The sequence below is a fragment of the Oryzias melastigma genome, linkage group LG21 (genome assembly GCF_002922805.2).
Source record: "Oryzias melastigma strain HK-1 linkage group LG21, ASM292280v2, whole genome shotgun sequence".
Taxonomy (NCBI): Eukaryota; Metazoa; Chordata; class Actinopteri; order Beloniformes; family Adrianichthyidae; genus Oryzias; species Oryzias melastigma.
Window position 1 is genome coordinate 5046003 of NC_050532.1, and position 19140 is coordinate 5065142.

Here is a 19140-nt window from a genome sequence, read left to right on the forward strand (position 1 = left end):
ATCTTAGTTATATTTGTGCTGATCAGTGAAGGGATCCCTTGAAGGGATCTTAGTTTTATTTTTTCAACTCAATATGACAGAAATGTGATTATTTTTAAATCAACTTTGATTTTACTTTTGTTCATGACAGATTTAGTGGATCAATTAGGTCAGTTAGATCTGATTTAGGTTTTATTTTGGTAGCATCACAATCCTTTTTTTGTTTTATTCCAACTCCTCTGTCAGTAAGGCACAGAAATGTCTCTCCTCCTCTTTGACCACGTTCATCTCCCCAGTTTTTGACCTAAAAGGAAGAATGTTCTGTACATGGAGGCTGCAGACTAAATCCTCACACTAAATACCGTTCTGACTCTGATGAATCGACTCGTGTGTCTTAAAGGTTGGAGGAGGAGCCAGTCTGTGATTTCGTCTTGGGGGAGGACGGTCACACTGCTTCCATTGTACAATAGCTCCTTCTATACCTGCTAAACATGTCAGGAACATTTTCTCCTCAACCAGCGTTCATATAAATTTACTGAAAAATCAAAACTGTAATTAGTCATTTCAGTTCAACCAATCATTTATTTCTAAATCTGTAATAATGCTGAAGTACATATTTGATTTTGATTCTCTAAAACGAAACGTACTTTAATACTTTTTTAGCTCATTTTGCTAAAAAAAACAAACCTTTTTGTTAACTCTTACAATTTTTCTGAGCCTACTTTTATTTACTGATGGTCCTTTTTCCTCCATAGAAGATGTCAGCCTTTTCTGAACCTCTTTAATGTCTCAGAGACACTTCACAAATGCTCGAGAAATTAAATTCAAATCCTAAATTGTTCTAAATTTGAGGTTTATCAGTTTTTTAAATAGATTTTTAATAGGTTTTAGATGTTTTATTAATGCACAAAGCAGGAGAGGCAGATAAGTCTTAAGATGCTCCTAGCCAGAAGATTATTCCTGGAGGCTTTAAAAACAAAAAAATACCTGCTATTTTCATTTATTTTTTGTTTTTAATAGTTTTAAAAAGAAAATCAGAAATTATTTTTTCAAATAGATATTTGTTTTAGAGGTTTTAATCTTTCTATTTTTATTTTTCTTATAGGGTTTGCTTTAATTGCAAGTTTTAAAGATCTACTCTGATCAAAATTGTGTTTTTGGTGCTTTGCTTTAAACATATTCATGTGACATTTTTGCGATGATGGAGGACTTTTTTTAATTAAAAAAAAATAAGATAAAAATAGCATTTCTTGGTATTTATCCATTTAAATTGTTGTGAATTATAGCAGCAGATGGAAAAATGTTGTTTGAGAAAGATTGTATCCTTCAGCTCTGATCTATGAAATATGAACTCATTTTCTCAGTTCTCCAAACATCCTAAAACTTACATTTTCTTCCATACATTCATGACATTTAAATATGGGTTTAACTGTGGACTTATTGTTGTGATTTCTGCTTTTATTTATCGTATGTGTTGTGAGACGACCTTGAGTGCCAAGAAAGGCACCATATAAATAAATAAAACCTTTTATTATTATTATTTTCACAAAATACGCTGGGCGGGCCACAAGCTCCATGCTCTGCCCCATTCTGAAGCATCTACTTGTAATGAGATCCATGAACGTCTTTGTTTTCATAGGTGGATAGCTCCAATAGTGTTGTACATTTTTCTTGCACCAATAATGTTCGGTTGGGGTTGAGAGGCTGTACGCCAGCGAGAGCATGTAAACAGAGATCTTTCAGCATTAGAAGGGGAAGGGGCGGGGTTGCTCCACACTAAAAGTACAGCCACCCTGCAGGAACTATGTCCCTTTTTTGGTTATAACTGCATCAAATTAATGAAAAGACCTCTGGGAACGCTTTGAAAATGGATCAGATGATAATTATTTGTATGATTTGAGACACGTTTGGTTACATTTAAAGAAAAAAAAAAGTATAACTATTAGTTAATATTTGTTTATGATATCAGAGGCCAGCTGATGTACTTCCAGGGAATCTAGTAGTGATTTGATCCTGAACAGGTTTTATGTGGCACAGGTGCTATTTTGGGGATAGGCAGAGTTCTAGGAATCATATGGGGGGGCTCTTCAGCAGGGTGGGGGTGGGACTCTTCTTCGCCTGTGTATGCAATATTAGGTGGGATTCCACCAAAACGATTCAGCAGGATGTGCTTGTAAACACGTGCGGGTTCTCCCCTCCACTCCAGCTTTGGAGAGTGGGTCAGCACTCAGCGGAGACAGAGAGAGCAGCTCTCTGTCTCTCAAACCGCCCTGAGGAGCACTTGCTTGCTTACTTTCTTACCGTCCATCAGCCTGCGGAGGAGGGCGGAGCTCCACGGCTGCGCGCTCTCCGCGGCACATGGTGGGGCCGGCTGGGCGGATTTGTCAGCGCACACGGGGCGCTCCGCCTCCAAAGGCGTTGACGAAGAAAGGATCCCAAATGAAAGGCTTTATTTCAGGACGAAAAACAGGAATCAGAGCATATGTCTCCCATTTCACCGCAGCAAACAGAAATCAGACTTGGATAAATGAGCTGCTATAACGCGTTACGCGCGTCGCGGGTGGACGCGTAAATGCGCTTCGGAGAAACGAGCCGCGCGTCAAAGGAACCCGATGTCTCTGGGCCACTTGTGTTTACACGGGGACCATCCAGAGCCACGTTTTTAGCAGGCGGCAACCTTGGAGAAGACATCAGCCTACAGTGAGGCAGACTGCCTCTGCGGGCGGAGGCGCAGGGAAGGAAACTGGGTTGTTCATCCATGGCCTCCTCTGCAGACCCCCTCTAAATCACCGAAAGAGCAGGGCTGTTTGTTGTTATTTGGATTTAGTTTGTCGAAAGTTGCAGCAGGTTGCAGCACATGCGCATGACAGATCGCTGTGGATGTCCACATGCAAAGTTAACAACTCCACCTAATGCGCAACCGAGAGCTCCAGAACCCGTGAAAGAGAATCCCTGTTGTTGTCAAACCAGTTTCAGGCTCCAAGTCTGCTTGGCCGACATGGAGATCCGCGACGAGACGGCGGGGAAGTCGTTCGCGCTGACGTACGTGGGCTGGTGCACGCTGGACAGGCGGACCACCCTGCCCATGCTGCCGTGGCTGGTGGCCGAGATCCGCCGGAGGAGCGAGAAGGGCGGCTTCGGCCCCGTCATGCAGCCCAGAGAGGTCCAGCTGCTGCTCCACTCGCCGTTCATCCGCTGCGTCCCGACCAGCAGCAGCAGCTCGTCCGTGTTCATCTTCGAGCACAAGGCGCAGCTCGTCGCGCGCTTCATCCACAACAGCAACGACCTCTCCTACTTCGCGTACCTGCTGCGCGGACAGCCGGACAACCCGGAGTCCGAGATGTCCTGTCACGTCTTCAAGGCCTCCGACCCCAACCAGGTAGGCCTGGATAGAGGCTACAAGCTGGGTTACTGTATTAAGTTGTTATATGAACATCTTTAAAGCAAACATTGACCAATAAGAAGTCGTCAAAGTGGTGTTTCCAGTCATTTTTAGTTAATTAAACTCATAAATCTCATCAGACATAAAAGTTTTCATCTATTAGATTACTTTTGTTTCTGTAAATATGTTTAAAACTATATATTTTTTAGCCAATAAGCATTTAGGTCACTGATTTTTATATTAAACTGAGAGTTGTGGATATTTCTCCTCAGTTCCTGAAGGTCAACACACCCAGAAAACACGTGGACCTTCTTACATTGCTGTGCACACACGCACGTGTGTATGTGTGTGTGTACACAGCTATTCTTACAAGGACATTACTCTGAATGCCATTCATTTGTTATACTTGGGCAGAATTTTAACCCTAACCTCCATCGATGTCTTAGTTCAAATCCAACTCTTTGAATTCACATTCTGATCATCTTTTGAGTTATTTTAAATACGTTCCCAGCGGTAATCTAATCACGATTTTGCTGTTTTTAGACCCAAAAAGGCTGTTTACTGGGACATAGTTTCTGCAGAACAGCTGTAATGAATTAGAAATTCACCTCTGAGTTCTGGGCGGTACTTTTAGTGTGGAGCAACCCCGCCCCTTTTCCCTTCCAGTCCCCTTTCCCCTTCCAATGGTGAGAGGAAGTACCAAACTGTCATTTTGTGAGACAAAGTTTGTGCTGCACTGCTGGAGTTCATTAGAAATGTGCCTGTTGTGGAAGTAAGCCTCCACTGATATCCCATCATCCCTTTGTTTACCCTCTCTCCTGCAAGCTCCTCATAACCCCAACCTAACATTAGCAGAGCAACAAAAATGTTGGAGCTGTTCAGCTGTACAATTTTAGCCAGATTGCAGCTCGGACGAGGAAAACAAAGATGTTAATGGATCTGTAACATAATGATAGTATTCATCCATTTAAATGTTGTTTTTCTGACTTTTTTGTGTCTCAAAACTGTTTGGCAGCAATCATCAACAGATATTTGCTGCTGTTAGCTCATTCACCATTTATGCTTTCATGCATGTGGTCGTCTCCAAAGAGCAACACTTTCATTCCCTCCTCGTGTCTCATTTTAAAATGAAATTGGAACCAGATCAGTACTTGCTAACCAATAGATGGCTTAATACACAAAATAGTCAGTCCTAATTTACAGTAATGTGGAACATTGAGTTTACGACCAAAATAAGCACATTAACTTGGCTTCAACAACTTTCTTAAATATACAATACATTACTATAGACTTGTTTCCACTGATGGTCCACTCTGGTAAGGAGTAGTACGGTACGGTGAGCGTTTCCTCTTAGTCAAGTCTCACTTCCACTGAGCGGTTTGTTTTCATGGTGCTAGCATGGTGTAGACCTGATGACCTTTTTTTTTAAAAGTTGGAGTCTAAAGACATCATGACTTTCGACTATTACTAACACAAAAACTAGTTTGATATTTACCCCATGCAAACCAATGAGTCATGTGATCACATGGTTTAATCCTTTGGCTTTAGTGTTTACATTCTTTCGACTGCTGTAACTCTTCAACTGTTTGCGCTATTAGCGTAATTCTAGCGAATTTTGAAGTGTCGAAAAGAAGCAACAGTTTACAGTAGTGTAGTATTTATGCAATCAATGTATATCTGCTGATTCCATCACAGACAATTCCTGTTGTTCAGGTGTCATCTTGGATGTTAAGGGGTCAACTATCATAGCAGGTCTCTGCCATTTCTTTGATAGTTCTAGACTTCTCTTGTATTATCCTGAAGGGTTTTGTATTTTTGTAGTTCTCTTAAAGTTTGAGAAACAGGCAAATGCCATCACCCTGATCTCTTCTTATGTTTGTTTTTTTGAGTAAAAAAAAAGACATTGCAGTAGTTTCTGTGTCCCTATGCTCTATGTTGACCCAGTGACCCCTCTGCACTGGAGAGGGGTCACTGGGTCAACGTAGAGCTATATCTGTGCTAAAACAGCCTTAAATAACACACCACAACCAGTGGTTGATAGAGCAGTTGTTGGTTATTATACCAGAAATGGTCCTTGGATGGTAGCAAATCCAAGATTTAAAGCAATCCCTGATAAATTACTCAAATGTCTCAAATCCTCATTTTGTTGTTGTTGTTTGGATTTCCCTTTCACTTTATAATGAGTAATTTTGTTTTTTCCTCAAAGATAGTGACTTTCCTTATGTCTCCACACCAGGATAAACCAGTAACAACACCGTTCATGGAGTTTAAATGATAATGGAAAAGCAATATTTTAGTTAAATCAAAGATCCTCTATAAAATGCAGTTGCCCCTTTAAAACCCAGCCCATGGAGTGGGAGTGCACAGTGGGAGGACGTGATGTAAATAGAAGGTGGCTGTAAAACAGGTTTCCCATACACTAAGCACTTATTTCAAGTTTTCTCTTCTGTAGATGCTTTTTTTGCCCTGCAGATTCAAGTTTCACAGGTGTGCCTGCTCTGAAGTATTGAGCTTTTTAAGCACCAACCAGTCAAATCATGTCCAGACGTCAGGCAGCAATCCAGTCAAGAGTCAGCGATCCATCAGTGTGAAGTCTTGCTTTGTTTGAATGATGCCTGCTTTTAGAAAGTTTGTTAAAAATGATTAGCTGTTGACAATTATGCCTACAAATTACCTTTTAAAGTGGTTGTAGCTGGCGAACAATTTTGAAAGCTATTGTGTACTTTATTTTTTCGACTTTTCTCATTTTGTTGTATCATGTTTGATGTGAATGCATGGAAAGAAACGACACACATTCACTCATCGGCTTCTCAAATGTTTGCAGTAAAAAAAAACTGTCAAATAAACAGCACCACAGGCAAAAACAGGACTGAAGAAGTGGTTGAGCAGCCAGAAACCACTTAAAGGAGAGCCACGTGGAACATGGGGATTATTCCACCAGTGTGTCTGTCACGTACAGCACTCTGCTGTTAAGATGTCATCGATGACAGAAGTTTGTGTTGTTTCGAAGGCATGCTGTTGGCATGTTTGGAAATTTTCTGCTTATGTCAACAAAGTTATAAAAAACCTCCTAATTACTGTTTTGCACATTTACACACTAGAGGCTTCTTTCAGTTTTGGTCTATGACATGATCTGATGCTGCTGTTGTTTGAGATTTAAAGGAGACGTCGTAAGTCTTCACATGACGTTAAAGCTTAAAAATGGCTGTCATTTATTTATAGGATTAGTTAATGTTTTATTGATTTAAAATAAACTTTTTTTTTCATTTAGGAAAAAAAAAAAGAGAATGCATGAGGTGTTTGGTGCTTAGGATCCAACTGACCTCTTTGACTTGAAATGTAACTTCAGCTGCTGTATTCTATCCAGTTGAAGGCTAACTAACTGCTTTTAACATTTTCTCCAAAATAATCAAATACAGATTAGAGTTTCAGTTAAACAGCCACCCTTCAGAGTTTAACCTTTGACCTCTTTAGAGTTACTCAGTAAGGCTATGGTAGCAGTAAGTACAAATTTAACATTTTTTTTACCCTTGTTTTGAAATATGCAATCTGAGCATGTGCAGAAATCTTTTATTTTTTTAACCTTTGCTGTGATTTAGAACAAGGGCACAGTGCACTCCTTTTCTCTAAGCTCTAAGCAGGACCAAGTTTATACATGTTTTATTCTTCTATGCAACAAGGTCAAGCATTATCTGCCCACCAGTTTAAAAACACTTTCCAGTCTTGAGCTTTTTCTTGTAGTGTCACATACAAAAACCTCACAGAATACCGAGGTTATTGTTCGAGTCAGTGTACCAACATTTCCTGCTAACCAGGAAACCATATAATAAGATAGCAAGACTGCTGACTCAACCAAAATTGAGCATCTTCTTTTTAGTAAGTTTTTTTTTGTGTTTTTGCTTTTTTCTTTTGATTCATTTTTCAGTACTTGGTTGTCTTTTCGATGGACAGATGGGTTGATCCACTGATTTATTGTAAAAATTTACAGTCATTGCCGACATATTATTTGCAATTCAAAGTGTAATTACTAAAAGAAAATCCCCTTTGTTTTACTGCTGTGTAACTGAGCTGCAGTTATGTGGTGTTAATCACCTAGCTCATCTTACAATGGTATTAAGGCGTGTGTGCTTTTTATAGAAACATGAACTTTGTCCAATGCAGTAGGCAAGTTTTGGTTCTTATGATGCCTTAGTCACAATTCCCTCATGGGTGGATACGGGCTGTCTGTGGGCAAAAATCTGCACAGGACGCGCAGGTGGCCTGCAGAAAATATCAAAGTCGTGGATTGCTCAGTGACTGTTCATGCGGCTTTTTATCTATGGGCATGCTGCGGGCAACAAATTACAGCAAACGCTTAAACAGCATGCAAGAGGTTAAGTAAGTATGAAGTAGGTGAGGCATGTTGTATGACATTTTTCTTTTTTTAGTCCCCTTAATCTTACACTAAAAAAAGTTAAACATTGTATCAATTAACAAAAGATCTATAATTTGTTACATTTAAAATTATTAGTTTGTATCTAAGTAAAATTTTGAGTTGATGGTCAACCCAACAAAAAAATGAATTTGATATAAACTCATATATAGCTGTTTTCAGTCCCATTCATTTAGTTAATTTTTAAATCAATATTAATGTAAAAAATTACTTTTAAAAAAATTAATTACTGTTTTTTCCACACTATAGGGCACGCTGTATTGTAAGGCAGACCACTAATGAATGGTCTATTTTCAAACTCATGTCATATAAAAGGCGCACTGAAATATAAAGCCCATTAAGGGCCAGCTAAGTCTGTCTGTCAGTCGGACTTTAGCAGCCTTATTCAGAGTAATTCCTGAACTTGTTTGTAACGCGCTACATGTTAGCCACGGTAGAAGCGTTAGCCATGTTAGCTTATTCACAGTATCTCCCAACCTTGTTTGTAACCTGTAAACAATCAGACTGACACTGTAAAAACAAACGTTACTGTGACTACTCTGACTCATAAGTAACATGTACAAGAACACAGTCCGACAGCGCTACACGTTAGCCGTGTAAGCAAATTCACGATAACACCCAACCAAGCATTTTTACCGAGCACCGTGTCCCACCTTAAAAGATATGTGGTCTGTATTGTTCATCATAGGTACAATTTAAGACAGAATGTAAAAAGAAAAAATGCAGGAACTCATATTGTGTTCAAAGATAAAATAAGTATTTTTATCAAACAAACAAACAAACAAACAAACAGGAATTCTGTACTTCTTCTTTAAGAAGCTCTGCTGTCCTTCACTTTAGGGCTGCCACGATTAGTTGACTAATCGACTATTAAAACAGTTGTTGTCTAATTTAATAGTTGATTAGCCCTTATAATATATTAGATGGAGTCAGAGTGTAGTAAAGTTGAAAGTTATAATTGCATTATGCTAGCTTTCTGGACTTTTTTTTGGCATTTACTAAGGTTTTTTAGGCTATTTTGGAGTTTAACTCATATTTCAGCTACATTCTGGCTGTTTCAGGCAACTTAGGCTTTTTTCAGTTTTTTCGGCTAATTTCGCATTTAACTAATATTGTAGCTGGCTATCAGCTTCAGCGATTTCAGCGATTAGCTTTAGTGATTTCAGATATCAATTTCACCATCTTCAGTGGCCAAATTCAGCTTACAGCATTCATTCAATGCTATGTATCTTATTTTTAACTAGTATAACGCTAATAATGGTTAAGATCTGTTCTTTAAATCCAGTTTCCCCATGACCCGATTAGTCGACTAATCTGAAAAAATAATTTGTGATTAGTCGACTATTAAAATAATTGTTTGTGGCAGCCCTACTCCACTTGTTACCTGTATTGTCACCTCTTTGAGTTGGTTATCTGTGTAAAAGACACCTCTCCATACCTTAAACATTCAGAGTGGAGCTTCTCCACCATGACCAAGACCAAGAAGCTGTTGAAGGACACCAGGAACAAGATTGTAGACCTGAATAAGATTCGTATGAACCAATCTAAACTAACCATAGTTTGGGGAGAAGAGATCAAATGATAGAGCAATTATTAGAAAATGGAAGAAATTCAAGATAAATCTCTTCACCTGGGGCTTCATGCAAGATCTCACCTGGTTGGATACAAATAGTCTCGAGAACGGTGAGGAAACAGTCCAAAACTACATGGGAACTGGTCAATGACCTGTAGAGAGCTGGGAACACAGTAACAATGGTTGCTATAGTAACACACAACATTGTCATGGATTCAAATCTTAAATAGCTCCAAAGGTCCCCTTGCTTAAGCCAGCACATGTCTAGACCTGTCTGAAGTTCTTCGGAAGCCATCTGGATGATCCAGAGGAGGAGAATGTCACGTGGTCAGATTACATCAAAATGGAACTCTTTGGTGTAATGGTCACCTGCCATGTTTGGAGGGAGGAGAATGCTGAATTACATCACAACCCCATACCCACACTATAAAGCACAGGGGTGGGAGTATCATGCTTTATGATTGTTTTTTTTTGCAAAGGGGACAAGACAACCGATTTCATTAATGGACTGGATAATTTATGGTGAGATTTTGGTTCTTCCATTGGTGAGAGTTTCAGGGTGGAGTTTGGTGGTTTGCATTTGTACCAAGATTCCAGTGGTTACTTGGTGGACCTAAGACTGGCTCCAGTCATTTATTGTTTTTGGAACCAGAACTTTGCCACTTGGTTTAAAAAAACCTAAACACCGAAAACATTTTTGCAGCCTATTGACTAAAAAATCTATCTTATAATCTAGTTTTTTTGTTTTTTTCCCTAATCTACATGTAAGTTCGCACGTAGCTTCATCCTTTCTCGTCTTGTGTTCACATAATCACTGTCCTAACAGCAGATAGTTTTAAGCTAATGGGTTGCTTCCCACTTATGGTTAATGGTGCAGACGGCACAGCTTGCCAGCTGCATGATCTAATTTTATTACGGCCTGTTGCAGGGAGGTGGGATGTGTGTAACCCTTGTGCAGAGAGGTGCTCAAGGCTCTCTCTCTGCTCCGAGCACAAGCCTAATGTTTGCTAAGCTTTAAAGCTGCGCTCAAGCGCTGACACCCAGTACCACCGAGTTCACACCCAGGGCCTTTTGACAAATCCACACGCTGCTGAGTGAAAGTGAAATCAGCAGCAATAGCATTTTTAACGAGGTGATATGTTTGAATGAGACTCCCAGTCAGGTTACGTCTCTGTTTTCCCATCAAGGAAAGTTGATAACAAGTAATTAATCAAACCAAATGGTGCTGTGGTGTCACCTTTCTTGAACATCAGACAGCAGCTCTTTAAAATGGCTGTCACTTATTATCCATGGTGACCAGAAAGAGCAGCTGGGATTGTCAGTCACAGGTCTTTTTTAATTATCTTGACCTAACTGTGTCAACAAAGTTAGCTGAGACAGGTCTTTTTTCCCACACAGGGATCTAGCTGGATTTCTGTTGATTTTGTCACCTTTGATGACCCAGATTTGGAGAAAAAATGTGTCTTAACCTTTGAAAACTAAAAGGATCCCTAAAAAGCAGCTGGAAAGTCAGTTACTGAATAAGCATGTTTGACCATACACCTGCCGGCTGCACCATTTACGTTCAACCGTGAATCAATACAGCTCTCTATCGCCACTGACAGGCCAGTTCTTCAGAGAATCTGTTCACGCCGCAGCAGCTATAAACCAGACACGTTTGTCTCTCGTGTTTACGCTGGATTGCGTTTGTTGGAACCTTGTTTCATTCCCATCCTGTTTTGTTTCCTTTATTGGTAAGCTGTCGTTATAGCCACACGTCTGAGGTTACATAACTTCCCTTTCCAGGGTTGTCGTCCAAAACAATCACAAAACACAGAATAATACTTTTTCATTTTGCACTTTAAGTTTTATAACTACATTACTCTTTGCTTTAATGCTTATTTTTTATCCAGAGAGCATTATTTGGCAAAGCTTTCAGAGTCCCACTTCGATCACCTTTTTAAAAGTTTTTTTTATCTGACATTATGTTGTTTTTTGATCAAATCAATGAACTTGTGTCGTTTTCTTGGACATATTTTCTACAGAGCTGCGGGAGTTAATTAGAAATTTGCCTCTGAGTTGTGGGTGGGACTCTCGGTGTGGAGTAAGCCTGCCCACACTTCCCGTCATCCCTCTGTTTACACTCTCTCCTCTAGCTTACAGCCCCTCACACCCCCAACCTAACATTACCGGGGCAACAAAAATGGCGAGCAATATCGATGCTATCTAGCCGCTCGGTTCTGAGCTAGATTCCAGCTCAGATGAGAAGCCAAAGACGTGCATGGATCTAGTCGTCTGCAAGTGGAACAAGTCAACAATGTCAAAAATAAGATCTTTTTCAAACGACACTTTTTCAACTTCTCCTGATTCACAGAGGTTTAAATAAATAATTACTCAGAAATGCAATTTTAAGCTTAATTTTCTGCATTTACGTACTCCATCATGAGAAAAACCCTACGAGAACATGTTAAAAACACTAAAACACAATCACCTCACTTTAATTTGAAATATTTACATTTTAAAAGTGGAAGGAACTTTCAGATGTTCAATGTTACCTAAACGTGCATAAAATCTAGCATCCGTGTTTCCATTTGAGGGAGAAAGTTTAATATGATCTCTATCTACAGTAAATCATTTGAAGCATTGTAAAGTGCTCCTAAGACCCGGTTACTTCATATTTTCAGGAATTTTCTTTTTGAAAAACTACTTCCATCATTGGCTTTTAAAATCAAGTGTTTTGCTTATTTTTTGCACATATCAAGCCTTCGTGGCATGAATACAGGTCGTTCCTTTAACCGACTAATCACACAAAACAGGACGTTGAAACATGTTGACCGTCAAGGCTTTCATTTCTTTAAGTTCTTTATTTTGTCTTCAAAGCCTGAAGGTTCAGGTATTCCTCAGCTCCTGTTTTCTTTTGATAACATTTTAGAGTTTTTTTTTGCCTATTGTTGGTTAGACCTTCATCAAAAGAATAACTATGACTGATTTGATAATCATAATTGGTTTGATTGGACTTTCTGGAAGTTTCAGTAGAATTTGTCCCACTTGTGGCTGGAATTATGTGTTTTTGTGTCCTTTGCTGAAACCATCAGTTGTTTATTTGTTGAATGAGCTGCAGTTTGTCTTCAACTCCTTGTCTAAAAATATCCCACAGCAGTCATAAGCCTGCACTTCCTGTGTTTGCTGCAGGTTCCAGAGGTTATCAGCAGCATTCGACAAGTGTCAAAATCTGCCCTTAAGGAAGACGCGAAGCCCAAACAGGAAACTGAAGAGGCCTTTTACAACTCGCAGAAGTTTGAAGTGCTGTACTGTGGCAAGGTAAATGTCATCCCCTTCAACAGATGGAATGATTTTGTCCGGCAAAGTCTTTAAATCATTGGGTTCTAATTAATTAAGGTCACAGTTGGTCACAAGAAGGCTCCAATCTCCCTCATTGACGATTGCATCGACAAGTTTCGTCAGCATGAGACCGAGAGGAAGCGCCTCCGACTGCTCAACGGCCAGCGAGGGTCCACGGAGAGCGCTCCTGTGGATTTTCTCATGGGGGAAGAAGGGGACCCCCTTTCCTCTGTGCTGAACAAGAATACGGAGGAGTCTGATGCTCCTGGCATGGAGGACATCAGTGCAGGTAAGAGTGAAGGTAATGAAGACGTCAGATTTAGATCTTAAATGCCACATCTAGTTTCTAGGTATTCTGCCATTGACTATATGAGAACTTAAAACTTGAAAATGACTTACGTCCGATTCCAACAAAATTAAGTCAATTCAGTCTCTGTTTTTTATATTGTAGCCAGAAATCGTCAATAAACAGGGATTGGTCCAATTTAGTTTTAATCAACATTTCTATGTTTATACCTTGAATAATTTGCCGTACAAAAAAAAAAAGGAAAATAAAATGTTAAAAAAAGGTTTCAGAGCAATAATAATTATTCTGATAAATAGAATGACAGAGTGATAGCTGTTTATTTCTCAGTAGAAGTCTATGGTTGTGTCTGAATTCCCTCCCTAACCCCTAACTACTAAAAAACTATATAGTGCAGGACTATTTTTATTTAATTTTCTTCAGATGTTCAGAGCCAGAAAAATGTTTTTTTTTTTTTTAATATTTGTGTTTGTGTTTTCATTCCACCACCATTCGCATTAAACCATTCAGTTTACAACTCTCACAAAGGTTCATGTTAAAGTTTCAGACCATGTGATGACAGGCTCAGTTGTATTCTTGGACCTCATTCATATTTCAGAGCTTCATAAAGGGTCTTGCGTGTCTTTGTCTGGTCCAGGTAAAGGCTTGTCCATCAGTTCCAGTCAGAGCAGCTTGCGAGGAGCCTTCCCAGAATGCATCCTGGAGGACTCCGGGTTTGAGGAGCCGCAGGAGTTTCGCACGCGCTGCAGCAGCTTGGCAGGAAGTCTTCAGAGGAAGCCGGGGGAAGCTGGAATCATGGGGCCGACGCGCCGCAGACACGCCAGCGCTCCTAACAACGTGCAGCCCTCTGATTCAGACAAGAACCGAACCATGCTCTTTCAGGTTGGAAAAGAACATCATCAAAGAAGTGTTTGGATTGCAGAGTGATTGCTGACAGATTTCTATCATGTAACTTGGCTTAAAAGTTTCCTGTAAAACGCTTTATATCACCACGTTTCTTTAGGAACTGAAGAAATGGAATGGGCGGGGTAACAGTTTAAGTCAGGGGTCTGTAACTTGAGGTCACATGTGCTCCATTATAGCTCAATTATTAAGAAAATATAAAACTGCTTCGATTTTAAAAAGTTATTTATTTTTGAACAATATGGTGCATCAAGTGAAACAAAAAAGTAAAACGAGTCAAACTTTATTCCACTCATTCACAAGCAGGTGAAGGATACAGGAGAATGTATCACTCAGGGAGGCTCCAGACTACGATACCCATAATCTCTCAAAATTTTGTAATTTACCAAAGTCATACTAAGACATTTTCATAGATTTTGTAGCACAGTCTACCACAGAAAATCAATAAGATCAGTAAGCATTCATATATAAACTGATTATAAAGTGGATTTTGGAATTGTTGAAAATTTAAAGGATTTTAAATGTGCCTCATCATCCAAAATATATGGTAAAAGGTCACTTAGTTCTGATTTATAAACTCCTGGCTACAATAACACAAATTGTTAATATTATATATATATCTATATATATATATATATATATATATATATATATATATATATATATATATATATATATATGGCTTTTTTTTTAAAAAGTGATGGGGACCTCTATCAAAAATGATAAGCATCAGAAAAAAAACTGATATTTTCTTTTTATATATTCAAAAGTAATAATAATAGTTTATTTACATTTATCATAAAAGGAACAACAACATAAACACACAGCAGTGTTTATTTTCTGAAGGATGGCATCAGACTTTGTGACTCCTATTGGGCAGTAGCTCATAAAAAAAAAAAATCAATCTTTATGCGTCTTTAAGCATTGATGGTTGCAGACCCCTGTCTGCTTGTCTTGAGTAGTATTAGAGCTTACTTTATTTATTTATTATGTTTTCTTTTTTGTTTTGTTAAAAAATGTATAATACATTGTTCGGTGGATGTGCCCTCCTACCAAAGTAAAAGCCGTCTGTTTCTGAAAAACATCCAGCTGCCATTCTTCACACTCTGTCACCATCTCATCTTGAGGCTAATTAAAAAAAAAAAAAAAAAAAAAACTAGAGCAGCACAGTCAATGTAGTGGATTACAAAGAGGTCAGTTATGGGAAAAATCATTGGAGCAGACGTGTTAGCCTTGATTTGCAGCGCAGGCTTTGCTAGTGGACATGTGATACTTCACAATGGGATCCAGCTCGCTCAATGCTACGCTGTGATCTGTAAACAGCACGAGGGGAGCATTGTGGGAAGGATACCGTGAGAAGTGTCACTCTATCTGTCTATTTTTGTTTTTGCACAGGTCGGACGCTTCGAGGTGAACCTCATAAGTCCTGACAGTAAAACGGTGGTGCTGGAGAAGAACTTTAAAGATATCTCATCCTGCTGTCAGGTGGGTTGTGTGTTGTGTCTGAGTGTTTACATTGAAAGCTTGTAACTCAGCTGCAGTCTGAGCCAGAACACACAAAGACAAAGGTGTTTCATTTCTGTTTTCTTTGTCTTCTCAGGGTATCAAGCAGACAGACCATTTTGGATTTATCTGTCGTGACCCGCTGGATTCTGGGCCCAGTCAGTACGTGTGCTACGTTTTTCAGTGTGCCAGTGAATCCTTGGTGAGTAGCTGACACGGTTTAAGCGACAGATTGATGTGGATTAGGCGTAGAGCTTGTCTTTCTGTGTGTTTAGGTAGACGAGGTGATGCTGACCTTGAAGCAGGCCTTCTCCACCGCAGCGGCCTTGCAAAGCAACAAAACCCAAATCCAGCTGTGCGAAGCCTGCCCTATGCACGGCCTGCACAAACTCTGCGAGAGGATTGAGGGTAAGCCTCCTTAGCAGGGATTCAACCAGACATCTCCTGACTCACAAACACACGGCTTCCTTTCTGGTTTCCAGGTCTTTACCCGCCCAGAGCGAAGTTAGCCATCCAACAGTACCTCTCTGAACTCACCGACAACGAGCAGGCGGAGGTTTTTGAGAAAGTTCAAGTGAGTTTTACTTCTTTTTAACCAGAACACACAAGGTCAACACAACTGCTTTGATTGAGTGTGATTATTACCTGTAGAAACAAAAACCAGGGTCAGACCAGGAGGAGAATGAGCTGGTGATTCTCTATCTAAGGCAGATCTGCGAGGCCAAGCAGAAGTCTCACCTCCACATTGGAGAATCTCCCCAGGTAATTGCCACCTCAGGCTGAGGACGTATCAGAAGTTCAAAATATAGGCTACACTATTGGGCTCACCGGATTATGAGGCTCACCATCTATGAATGGTCTATTTTTTAATTTTTGTCTTAGACCTATAGGGTAAAAGGCCCCCCGAACTATGAGACAGATTAGGCACATTAGGCGCAGTGGTTAGCGCTCTCGCCTCACAGCGAGAAGGCCCCGGTTCGACTCCCAGCTGGGACCTTTCTGTGTGGAGTTTGCATGTTCTCCCCGTGCATGCGTGGGTTTTCACCGGGGACTCCGGCTTCCTCCCACCGTCCAAAAACATGCTTCATAGGTTGATTGGTGACTCTAAATTGCCCCTAGGTGTGAATGTGAGAGTGAATGGGTGTGTGATTGAGGCCCTGAGACAGACTGGCGACCTGTCCAGGGTGTACCCCGCCTTCGCCCTTCAGTAGCCGGGTTGGGCTCCGGCACCCCCGCGACCCCAAAAGGGAAAAAGCGGACAAGAAGATGGATGGATGAATGTTTTACATTTCATTAAGTCATTTTTGTGCAGATTTTTCAATGAATAAATATGTTTTGAATTTTCTTATATAAAAAAGCACTCATCAACGGAAATTGGGGTGAACTCAATGGCCAACCTAAAAATATTGGTAAAACCAAACCTCTTATTTTTTTTTGTAAGCAAATCTTTTAAAGGGAAATTTCAAAACAAACTGGAAAATAATGAAATGTTTAATTTTTTACACACTTTAAAGCAGTCTGGTATTTGCAGTTAAGTTGCAGAATGAAAAAAAAACTATAACAGTATTTTTACTAGTATCTCAGTGTTTTGAGGTTTTTTGCATGTTCTTATCTTCTTTTTAAGCTTAAAACATTTCATTTATTAATGATGTGTTTTTGGGGGGGACAGAATGCAGGAAATAGCTCTGCAGCGGGGGACGGCACGGCCCAAAGCAGTCGCTTCAAACTGGATATCTTCAAGAGCAAGGCCCGCACGTCCCTCACCAGCTCCCTGGAGAACATCTTTGCGAGGGTGGGTCGGTTTCTTACTTCTCTGCCCCTGACGGAGTAAAGCCACATATTTATCTTCCCGCTCGGCCTTGGTACCGCCTGCCGTTTCTGTGTCACCGTCGTCCAAGGGATTTGGATTGACCCATATCTGCCGGTGAGATGGCAGAATAATTCCTTTGTGGAAGAATCCAGGCAATCAGAGACCTGTGCTGCCATCTGTTATTATCGGACGCATGTGTTACTGAACAACATTTGAATAAAAGTCATTAAGTTGTGAAACATCTGTTTTTTTAAATCTCTTTGTAAGGATTTTGTTTTCTTTCAGCATGGTGCTGTTCCTTTTTCTTTTATTTAGAACAAAATAAAAACACAAATAAAACCATGTTAAGGAGTTGTGGATTTTTCCATTTTTAATTCTTTAATTTCTTTCTCTTTTTGGACCAGGGTGCCAGCCGGATGCGGGACCGCCTGGGAAGCATGGGAAGCATCAGCAGTTTTGAAAAAGTACGTGTTTTTTTGCTTGAAGAATTTCACTTTTTACCTCTTTAAAGAACATGTTGCGTGGGGGTTTTGTTGCGCAATAACATCTATCTGGGATGAAAAATAGCTGTGACAGTGTTGGTGGCTCTGCAGAGGCGATCGTCGTCCTTTCACACAGAGAAAACCCTCCACACTAGACTCTTCTCACATAGTTTCAGGGTGAAGCGGCACTGAGCCAAAAGTTTAAATATTTCCGCAAAGAATGTGTTTACAGAGGTGTTAGTGAACCATTTGAGGCTGCTGGAGACACTTTCATACTTGTGTGCAGAATTTGGTACAAGTTTGTGACCAAAGGGGATGGAGTGAGGAGTTGGATGTCAGGTTATCATTTCACCACTGTGATATATTTGATTTACAGCAAAGAAGCTTTAGTGACAAGCAAATGTTCACATGTAGTTTAAAAAAACAATAAAAAATAAGCTGTTTATTTATAGAAATTATAAAGTAACTTGTGCAATTGTTTTTTTAAGTCATAGTTTCTCTTAGCAAAGAGGCATATTTTCCCAGTGGTCCTTTAACTATGATGATTCTGCTTTTAGGTAAAAAAAAAAAAAAAAAAAAAAAACTGTGCGGCTCTCTATGACATAGTTTCTGCTGAGCAGCACTTGGTGTCTGAGTTCCTGTTATTCCTAAACTCCTCCATCTTGTTCTGATAGACCTGACAGTTGACTGTGGATATTTTTTAGGACATTTAATGACTGGATTTGCTGCACAGGTGGCGTTCTACAACAGTTCCACACTGGAATTCACTGAGAGTGGCCCATTGTTTGACAAATGCTTGTAAAAAAAAATAGTCTGTTTGCCTGACGGCTTGATTTGATACACCTGTGGCCAGGACACGTCATTAGGACACCTGATTCTGATTGGTTGGACAAGTGATCCAATACTTTTGGTGATTTAGTGTAGGTCCTCATCAGGAAAAATGCCGCAAGAACATGTTGTCATCATAGTGGGTCTTTAATTAAGCTATTTGTTGTTGTCATATGATCTAGTTGTGTAACACATTCTCATTCCCAGGTCGTCACATATTGACGTTTGGTTAAGGACTCCTGCACGTCACTTTTTGACGTTTTGGGTGTCCCCAAGTTGTCATTTTTAGACATACTGGCTGTTCCCAGTAAATCACGGGTTCCCAACCTCCAGGTCACGAAGCAGAACCGGTCCAGTAACGCGATGTGTAACCAGATATGGTACCGGGCACAAACCGGTACTGGGTTAAGATTAGGATACCAGTACTGGACGTGTCCTGAAGAACCAGTACAAATCTGGTACTGCATGTGGTATCATTGCAAACCCTTGATTTTACAAACAGCCAGCACAAAAAAACGACGACTCTGGGACACCCTAAACGTTAAAAAGTGACATGGAGAAAATTCTCCCTCATATTATTAACGAAGATCAGAATGGCTTTGTACAAGGTAGGCAGGGCTACC

General features: G+C 40.0%; 1 protein-coding gene across 6 annotated transcripts in view; it reads left to right on the plus strand.

Moving 5' to 3' along the window:
• The first annotated feature begins 2043 nt into the window (after nt 1-2043).
• The window catches only part of tbc1d4 (TBC1 domain family, member 4), a 34365-nt gene continuing 17268 nt past the window's right edge, over nt 2044-19140 (plus strand). For 2 of the 6 annotated variants that reach the window (XM_024286483.2, XM_024286485.2), the window contains exons 1-11: nt 2044-3358; nt 12538-12666; nt 12745-12988; nt 13629-13873; nt 15290-15379; nt 15495-15599; nt 15673-15805; nt 15880-15971; nt 16049-16159; nt 17067-17189; nt 17612-17671. In XM_024286483.2, the coding sequence (XP_024142251.1) occupies nt 2837-3358; nt 12538-12666; nt 12745-12988; nt 13629-13873; nt 15290-15379; nt 15495-15599; nt 15673-15805; nt 15880-15971; nt 16049-16159; nt 17067-17189; nt 17612-17671 (1854 nt within the window). In that variant the 5' untranslated portion in view covers nt 2044-2836. The remainder of the gene's footprint in view (nt 3359-12537; nt 12667-12744; nt 12989-13628; nt 13874-15289; nt 15380-15494; nt 15600-15672; nt 15806-15879; nt 15972-16048; nt 16160-17066; nt 17190-17611; nt 17672-19140) is intronic. The other 4 variants (XM_024286487.2, XM_024286488.2, XM_024286484.2 and 1 more) reach the window with 3 other exon arrangements.